The 10,141-nt window shown below is 35.7% G+C and overlaps 1 protein-coding gene across 4 annotated transcripts; it reads left to right on the top strand.

Annotated features, from left to right (window-relative positions):
* Positions 1 to 441: 441 nt before the first annotated feature.
* On the top strand, positions 442 to 8,597 carry LOC125871753 (pentatricopeptide repeat-containing protein At2g17525, mitochondrial). Of its 4 annotated transcripts, none has more exons than XM_049552413.1 (8): positions 442 to 2,854; positions 3,225 to 3,482; positions 3,573 to 3,667; positions 3,761 to 3,805; positions 3,936 to 4,084; positions 4,188 to 4,461; positions 4,549 to 4,688; positions 8,059 to 8,568. In XM_049552413.1, the coding sequence occupies exon 1, from the start codon at positions 975 to 977 to the stop codon at positions 2,841 to 2,843; it is 1,869 nt and encodes a 622-aa protein (XP_049408370.1). In that variant the 5' UTR covers positions 442 to 974; the 3' UTR covers positions 2,844 to 2,854; positions 3,225 to 3,482; positions 3,573 to 3,667; positions 3,761 to 3,805; positions 3,936 to 4,084; positions 4,188 to 4,461; positions 4,549 to 4,688; positions 8,059 to 8,568. The 4 variants fall into 4 exon arrangements, with proteins under 4 accessions (XP_049408370.1, XP_049408372.1, XP_049408371.1 ...); XM_049552415.1 differs by having other exon boundaries at positions 442 to 3,110; XM_049552414.1 differs by having other exon boundaries at positions 442 to 3,482; positions 8,059 to 8,597.
* Positions 8,598 to 10,141: the final 1,544 nt, after the last annotated feature.

Here is a 10,141-nt window from a genome sequence, read left to right as displayed (position 1 = left end):
GGCAGCCCTCTTTCACCTGTGATCATGCATAAAGCAGCAACAATCTTTATAAGAAATACTTACACATGCACTGGCCAGGCAGTGCGGGCAGGTTATATTATGGGGGCGGAGTGGGTTATGTTAGATTTGGTCTATTTTAAATTGAATGGATTCTTTTAATCTTAGCCGTCCACGTGTCCCTCTGTTAGATATAAGGGTATATTTAGCCTGAAAATATATAACAAAGGGTATATTTAAACTATTTTCAATAGTATAGGGGTATATTTGACCCTTTCCGTTCATAATATATATATCCCAACCTTATCTAGTTCACTACAAATGATATTATATCTTGGAATCTAAATTCCGAATATTATATTAATGAATTTTTCTTTGAATCTAAATTGCGGATATTCATTAATTTTTCTCCTAATGGTATTAATCAATCCTTGTCTTTTTTAAAAAAAAAAATCGTTGCACTCAGTTCCTCCTTATCAAAGTAGCTTCCTTGAATTAAAAGAGAAAAACACATTGAATTAAGGTCTTGAATGAAGGTGCTATATATAAGGGTAGCTCTCCAATGCCAGCGATTCTATTCATCTGATGAAAAATGTTAACAAAAGTATTTCTTTTCTATGGAAGGATCCTATAACACTAATGAGTGTGTTTGGTCAATTTTTGAGAAGCCCTTTGAAGGACATGAGTCTTGTGTAATCTAACTTGTAAAGGACGTGAGGAAAGTGTATAACAGTAGCTGAATTATGCAAGAGTCAATGGCCAAACAAATGTCTATTTTTATTGAAGTAATTATTTGAAGTGTAAGTGTATGTATTACCCTTAAAGCCTACGTCCATTATTTTACACTAATTAAGATGTTGTGGTGGATTTCGAGCAACACTAGCGTTGATGGCTTGTGCACAACTTTAGCATAGCCTTATACAGTGGTCCTAGAGTTGTTGTCTTGTTGAGTACTGGGCTGAAATTTGAATAGCAATATGAACAAATCTTTCCGTTGCAGTAACCGAATTTATCGAGCATTTGTCACTACTCAATCACAACCACTATTAACCAGTCCTGTCCCAACTCAAGAAAACATCACCCGTTTAATTTTGGAACAAAAATCTGCAACTCAAGCTCTTCAAACCTTTAGATGGGCCTCCAACATTCGCAATTTCACTCACAATCAATCTACTTACCGAGCTTTAATCCACAAGCTCTGCAATTTTCGGCGTTTTGATTGTGTCCACCACCTGCTCGACGAAATGCCTAGCTCTATTGGGTCAACCCCAGATGAGGATATCTTTGTTACCATTGTACGTGGTCTTGGTCGTGCTGGAATGATTAAACAAGTCATCAAAATTCCTGAATTGGTGTCCAAGTTTGAAAAGAAACCGACCCTGAAGCTCTATAATTCGATTCTTGATGTTCTTGTTAAGGACGATATAGACATTGCTAGAGAGTTTTATAGGATTAAAATGATGGGAAATGGTATTCACGGTGATGATTATACTTATGGGATTTTGATGAAAGGACTTTGCTTGACTAATAGGATTGGTGATGGGTTTAAGCTTCTTCAAGCGATGAAAACTCGTGGCATTACCCCAAATACTGTGATTTACAATACACTTATACATGCACTCTGCAAGAATGGGAAGGTAGGGAGAGCAAGGAGTTTGATGAGAGATTTGGTTGAACCAAGTGATGTGACTTTTAACATTTTGATATCTGCATATTGTGGAGAGGGGAGTTTAGTACAGGCTTTGGTGATGCTGGAAAAGAGCTTTAATAAAGGGTATATACCTGATGTTATTACAGTGACTAAAGTAGTGGGACTTCTTTGTAACAACGGACGTGTTTCAGAGGCAGTGGAATTACTAGAAAGAGTTGAGGAAAGAGGAGGTATTGTTGATGTTGTGGCTTATAACACATTGATTAATGGGTTTTGTAGATTAGGGAAAGTGAAAGTTGGTTGTCGTCTTTTGAAGGAGATGGAGTTGAAAGGGTGCATGCCAAATGCAGATACATATAATGGCTTGATATCTGGTCTTTGTGACTCCAAGATGTTTGATTTGGCACTTGAAATGTTCAATGAAATGAAGAGGGTTGGGATAAATTGGAATTTTGTCACGTACGATACTCTTATCCATGGATTGTGTTCGGGTGGGAGAGTGGAAAATGGATTGAAGATCTTGGAAGTAATGAAGAATGATAAACGGGTTTCGGCGTTTCATATTAGTCCATATAATGGTGTTATATATGGGTTTTACAAGGAAAATCGTTTGGAAGAATCACTTGCATTTATAAGGAAGATGGAAAATTTGTTTCCACGAGCTGTGGATAGGAGCACGAGAATACTTGATTTCTGTGAAAATGGCAACATTGGTGAAGCAAGGAGGATCTATGATCAGATGGTCGGGGAGGGTGTTATGCCAAGTGCTCTTGTTTATTCAAACTTACTTAGTGGATATTGCAGCAAAGGATGTATAAAAGGAGCATTTGAGCTGATGAACGAGATGATTGGACGTGGTTATCTTCCAATTGCATCCACATTAAATGATGTGATAATTCTGCTTTGCAAGCAGGGTAAAGTTGGAAAGGCGTATAAGTTGATGGAGGACATCAAAGGTAGAGGTTGCTTGCTGGACTCTGGAAGTTATGGTCCGTTCATTGATGTTTTCTGTAGTAGAGGAGATTTCCACAGAGCATATATGTTCTTTCTGCAAATGGTAGAAAAGGGTATAGTTCCTGATTACCATTCATGGAATACGTTACTTGTGTGCCTTTGTCAACAAACAAGTTGGATAGAAGGCAATAACAAGACTTGCCGTTTAACTAGCCAATTGCAGGCCATAATACAAACATGATCAGTCACTAGGTATGGGCTCTCTGACATTCTTTGTGACCTTTACAAAGCTTTGGTATTTTCTGAGGCAAAATTGATTGAACCAAATGCAGTTCAATCTTCAAGATTGTAGTGTAAGATTATCCATTAATTTTAGATGAGGCTCTCTTTGGAGACTTATCCTTTCATGGGAAGGATAAAAAGTCTACTTACTGTTGGGGTTTCTGGACTGGCTGGTTAGTTATGCACGTGTCTCCGTCATACTAGACAACTACAGTTCACCAGATAGGTGAACTAACCATCTGTCTTTTACTAATTCATATTGATTCTTTCCTAATGTCTGTCTACTAGAGAAACCATGTTTTAAACAATACATATGAGTAATGAAGCTCTAAAATTGCAGCCTATTTGGATACATTGTCCTCCATATGTTCATGTACAGGGTAAATGTATACTACTGGAAGCGTTTTCGGGTCAATTATCCCTTCATATTTGGCTTCAAGCAGGGAACAGAGTTAGGTTACAGACAAGTTTTCCTCCTTGATTCTGGTCTTTCAGTACAGAGTTAGGCTGCTGCACTCTTCCACCCGGATATGGATATGGACCCAAAACAGGAAGCTATGAGACAGTGAAAGAGCTGATCCCACTTGTGTTGGTGTTTGTAAGTTTAGTTTTCCTTCTACTTTCATTCTACAACTGATCTATACAAAAAATTTGAACCCCCTAATGATCTTAAATCTTCTTTTATCAGGTTCTTCTTCTAATAACATTTTGTCCTCTGAACATTTTATATCATTCTAGTCGTTTCTTCTTTCTAAGAACTGCCTATGCGCCCCCCTCTATAAGGTACCAGCAGTTTGTTTAAGAGATATACAGATTCATACACATTTATATAACAGGAAATACATATATACTAACTAGTTGCACATCAATTTGCAGGTTACTCTACCAGATTTCATCTTGGCAGATCAACTTACCAGCCAGGTTTGACACTCAGCCTTTTTCTATATGGGAAACTTCTACATTATACCAAAATGTTGATGATTCAGTCGGTATAATGCGCAAATTGTCCTGTGCTTATCGTGAAAAACCACACTATGCTCTTGTATTTCAGGTTCAAGCAATTCAGAGTTTGCAATTCTATGTCTCTACTATGTATGGGGCAACTTCAAAACAAGATCAAACACATGTCAAAACAGCAATGTTTATCAGATCTTATACATATTTGTTGCAATTATTTCCTTTTGGTCTCGGTTTATTCAGGTTTGAGAATTTTTACACTGCAAATTATCATTCCCATTTCCCACTATAGATATCTTGACAATTATGTAATATGGTGCTTCATATGCTTTCATGATATATACAGTGTCTTCGTCGCTTATTTGATGAGAAAGATTCGATGCAAAGGGTTAAATAGCCTCAAATATTTCATTGTTGTGCGTTAAATGAGGACACTATATGATCAGAAGAGAGGAACCTTTTGGAGAGTAATGGCAGCATCAACTTCAGGAATTACTACAGTTGCAAACACTTATTGGGACCTTGTCATAGATTGGGGTCTATTGCAAAGGAATTCCAAAAACCCCTGGTTGAGAGACAAGCCACTTGTGCCACACAAGATTGTCTACTTTGTTGCCATTGTAAGTACAGACACAGGATTCAAAAATCAACTATTAAAAATACTTGCAGTGGGATTGAGTTTTTGATGATTTTGAGTTTAAATGCAGGTTCTTGACATTATTTTGAGACTAGTATGGATGCAGTTGATTCTAGATTTTCAAGAACTACCTCATCTGCAGAAGAAAGCTTTTGTTGCAATTGTTGCCTGTTTGAAAATCCTTCGCCGAGGCTTGTGGAACTTTTTCAGGTCAGATGCATTACCTATTGAGTTTAAATTTTATACACCGACTATTTAAAGAACTTTCACGTACAATGATATATATAACATGTTCGGATACACTAATATTGTCAAGAATCTTTGCATTGTCAGAATATTTGTTACGACCCAAAGTATATCCTACGTGTAACATGATGTATAGGACCTCGAGAGGCCATACACAAGTCACTTAGCATACTTGCAAGACAATAGAAATAAAAAATTCAAAATCATAGTCTTATATCATAAAAGAGTTTTGACAAAGCGGAAGTCTAACATAAATCTCAATAAATCATCTAACACATCATAAGGAAAGTGATTGGAACACAACTCATACATCACATACAAGTCTGAAAACTAATCAAAGACATGGACAAGTAAATGTATCTCGGTCCTCGGAACATGAGGACTTACCGAACTCTTGAATCCAGAAGAAATCAACTAGCCACGAGAGTGAGAGGTAGGAGCATTGAACCCTACATTAATGAGACGATGTAGGCACAAGTATGCATTAGTACATAAAATGTACCAAGTATGGGACAATATGCATAAAATAGACATGATAGCATGAATGACTTAAAACATGTAGGCATGATCATTACTTGAACATTTAAAAGCTTAAAGAAGCAATGACATGTAAATCATGAAATATGGCCAATATATTGAAATAAGAGACATAAGAAAAGCTTTGAAGAAATATTCTCAAAAAAAAAAGCTTTGAAGAAACATAAACATTTTGTGGGATATTAGCATTAACCGACAATAAGACCATGAGAGCTAAATCATGAAATCCGATATATCCCTCATACCGAAAGAAGGGGAATCTACTTGCCAAGGTAGAATCCATACATATCATCTTTTGCTAAAGTGGATCCACTAGCTAGGTCATTTAAGACAATCCTACGGGCCACGTGGTTTGGGACTAGAGGTTGCTACTAGAGACTACCCTATTTGAGGGTCCACCTCAAAGCCATCTTTGTGCTAGAATAGATGAAAGTCACTTATCAATATAACATAGGAAGGGAAATGATCAATACCAATCCACATCTTTAAAATCAAAACATAGAATAGCTCATTAAAACACAATTCAAGCATAGGTGAGAAAACCTTTCACCAATGTGAATCCATATGTGAGAAATACCTTTCACAAATCATGATCACATTTGTATGTGAGAAATCCTTTCACAACAATCATTGGTACTTTCATCTAAAAGCACCCTATCATCATCTTCATAAGACATGCATAATCCTTCATGGGTTCTTTGTAGGTTCATAGTAGAAAATCATGGATCATGCGTGGGTCAATATAGTTTCAACTAAATATCATGTATTAACATTAAATCATGCATTGTAAAACTTAATCAACAATAAAAATCATAATTGGATGAAACCCATAAAGAACTAAAAGGAACCCTAATTTGATCAATTGAAATTGAAGATTGAGGAATTGAAAACCTTGGGAACCCCATGAAGGAATGTACTCCATGGGTACGTGAATATCCACATACCTTGCTACTCAAAGCTCAAGATGAATGGTGAATTGATGCTCTTGAATGAACCCTAGCCTCTTCTTCTTTCTTAGGTTTTGGGAGGGAATTTGGGAGAATGTGTTTGGTTAGGTTTTGGGAATTAGGAGAATGAATTGAAAGTGGGTAACTTGGGACTTAAAAGCTTTATATAGGGCTTAGAGTAGAAGACAAAACGATATAGTATTGGTTCAAAACAATTAGAAAAAGACTCAAAATCCCCTAAAATTCCTACGGTTTGTACTGGTCAACCGTAGACCAAGTACTGAGACCTTAAAAATTACCCAACTTTGACGGAACACTTCTACCATTGTAAGACTTCCTACGGTCCATAGACCCTAACCGTAGAACTCAACTTGGACCTCAAAATTTCACTAAGTCTGGATTGTTCCCTATCTATGACTCGTAAATCATTTGACGGACCGTCCTGGTGAACCATAGAAAAGGTACTGGGACTTGATTTTCAAGAAATTATTTCCCCTCTTTCTACGGATGCTATCTACGACCCGTAGAAGTTTGTACAGTCTGTAGATGAGAGGACTCGTAAAACCAGCATGCAACCCAAAAACCCTTTTTCCTTTCTTTACCAAAATCCAAGGTACAGTTGGTGACCTAAAATCAAACTGTAGTTAAAGGCCTTAAATATTTTTATTTGAAGTCTATTTTCCTAACTTTTTAAGATGCAAAATTATTGGTGACTTCTTATTTGGACACCTTTATTTAGTTTGTACACACATTGATCCTACGAAATATTTTATCTATTTTATTTTTGAAAATTTTTCTTTTGTAACTACAGTTTAAGGCCTTAAATAAATCATAGTAAACTATTTTATCTATTTTATTTTATTTTGTAAGCAATATGTGAATTTAAAAATAATCAAGTCTTTTTATCTGATTGAATGTATTTAATCAAAATATTATATTCTATTTGTACTATTTTTCTTTTCAATTTTAATTTTAAAATTGTCTAAAATATTAATATCTGAGTAACATTATGTTTTTAAAAAAATCTATGATAAAGGCAATGCGTTTATACGCTCATCACCTGGTGATAAATTTTTACCATTAAACAAATAATCAACACATATTTGACATTATGATTAATTACATTTACATTTAGGCAACACTTTCAAATTAATTATTTTAAGCGAGATTTTGTTGCACACGTGTCCCAAATATAAATCCAATAAATGATCATTTGACTCAATAAATCATTATTAGCAACGAGCATTACATTAAGTTTAAAAATGACCTCATGAGGTCACTTTTTCTACAAATATTTTTCTTAAACCTAATGATCACCTGAGTTATGCACTTGAAGGTGACGGAGGTTTTCGATTTTGACCTCTACTTTGTGTATTTAATGAAAAAATTACGTAACTATTTGCTATAATTTTTTTCAGATACAAAAACACAAATATCTTTCTTGACGAGAAGTGCAATAGAAATTATTTTCTTATTAATCTTAGGAACATGACAAATGTTGTTCAGAGTCAACACCTCATCAAATGTAATCTTTAGAAATATTTTTCCATGGCCTTCATTTTTTGATCGTTGCAGAATTTTTCATGAAAATAGTCTCATCGGCACAATATAAATCAAATGCTTCTTTGACTTCACAAACATGACGAGTGGCTTCAAAATCAATCCACCATTTAAAAAGAAAATTCTACCATATTGCATTCAAAAAGTGATCTTGGACATAGTTATATGTCAAATTACTATGATTCATCCGCATGTACCTTATGTTTCAAGGATATTCTTGATGCTAATTGATACATTTTGATGAGTATTGCGATGATTGCATACTAACCTACATGATTATCGATATGCAGGGATTCCTAGAGGAGTATGAGCACAATGGGAGCTAGAAAAGACCTTACAGGAGCAAGGAAAAAAGAGCACGAAGAAAATACACACATGGGGCAACACTAGTGCACCGTCCCAGCCTTAAAACAACTGAGGACCAGTGCTGGCGCACTGGCAGCACGCCGCGCCAGCTTGGAAAATCCCGCAGCCAAGTCCTGGCACTATGGTGGCGTCCTGCCCCGCGATTTCCCGGACGAATTTCCAATTTTTTAAGGATTCCAAATTTAATTAGGAGAAGGGATTTGTTCTCTTAATAAATAGGACCCTAGCTTTATTTTGTAGGAGAACTTTTTTTTCAAGTGCAAGAGCAAGGGATAACAATTCATCTTAGGTTTCAATCTTCTACTTTATCTTTAGTCTTGAATTACATGAAAACAATTCTTTTTATGTTTTATTATGATTATGAGTGGCTAAAAGCCTTTGTTCCAGGGATGTAGCCATGGGTAATGGTTGAACATCGATTTCTATGGATTAATTTGGTTATCGTATAAATTACTCTTGTGTTCTTGTTTTTGTATTTCATGATTGATCGAGATAAATTCATTGTCTATTTTTAAACTCGAGAGATGAATAGGTAGATAGAACATAAAATACAAGGAGCGTGATCTTTCTTGCATTATTGTTGGGTTATAGCAAGGTGTGAATGGAAAATAAGAATGAGAAATTGGGAAATGTGGGGGAACCAATTTGGAGGGAAAATGAAAAGTCATTTCAAATGGAAAGTTTTTGAAAATGAAGAGTCATTTCTCCCATATGGGTAGAAGAAAAGAAAAATGTTGTCCTTATATTAGGAAACATTTCCTTTAACTCTTAAAGGGTTAAGAAGAAGGTGCCCCCTCGCGCCATCGGCTTCGGCTTCGAATTTGGCAAATGATTTGATTGATAATATTTAAGTTCCTTCTGAACACACATTATTTTTCCCAAAAGACACAACGTTTTGGGAAGACATGTCTGAACAGATGCGTTCACACTATTGTCCGAACAGACGCGTTCCTTACTGCAATTGGCTATAAATAGAGTCTTTTCTCGTTTTTCAACACTGAAAAATTTTCTCTCTTCTGCATACATTTTCTTACAAATCAAATTGTCGATCAACTGAGTTTGTGTGTGCTCTCATTGTTGTTCTTGAGTTCGCTGAAATTAGTGAAGTTTGAGGTACCGCTGCTTCTCTAATAGTTAGTCTATTTTATCTTGGGAGGAATTAATATGCAACCTCGGGTACTTGAGGGGATTAAATTTCTTAGGAAACACAGTGAATTTTGTGGACTTGGATTATTTATTTTCTGTCTGNGTCATTTCTCCCATATGGGTAGAAGAAAAGAAAAATGTTGTCCTTATATTAGGAAACATTTCCTTTAACTCTTAAAGGGTTAAGAAGAAGGTGCCCCCTCGCGCCATCGGCTTCGGCTTCGAATTTGGCAAATGATTTGATTGATAATATTTAAGTTCCTTCTGAACACACATTATTTTTCCCAAAAGACACAACGTTTTAGGAACACATGTCTGAACAGATGCGTTCACACTATTGTCCGAACAGACGCGTTCCTTACTACAATTGGCTATAAATAGAGAGTCTTTTCTCGTTTTTCAACACTGAAAATTTTTCTCTCTTCTGCATACATTTTCTTACAAATCAAATTGTCGATCAACTGAGTCTATGTGTGCTCTCGTTGTTGTTCTTGAGTTCGCTGAAATTAGTGAAGTTTGAGGTACCGCTGCTTCTCTAATAGTTAGTCTGTTTTATCTTGGGAGGAATTAATATGCAACCTCGGGTACTAGAGGGGATTAAATTTCTTAGGAAACACAGTGAATTTTGTGGACTTGGATTATTTATTTTCTGTCTGTTTCATCTTTTTTTTTTTTTTTTTGTTTTTCCTAACCTGAATACAAGAGATAACACATACTACACATTTGTGTTTAGGAGTGACACCCAAACGAACACCGTGCTTGGTTAAGAGATAGGATAAAAATGCCTTTCATTGCATTAAGTTTAAAAATGCCCTTCATGATGTTGTGGCTTACAACATGTTGATTAATGGGTTTAGTAGA

This window comes from Solanum stenotomum, chromosome 7, assembly GCF_019186545.1.
Source record: "Solanum stenotomum isolate F172 chromosome 7, ASM1918654v1, whole genome shotgun sequence".
Lineage (NCBI taxonomy): Eukaryota > Viridiplantae > Streptophyta > Magnoliopsida > Solanales > Solanaceae > Solanum > Solanum stenotomum.
Note: the sequence above shows the minus strand (reverse complement) of the source record. Positions and strands in the feature narration are given on the sequence as shown.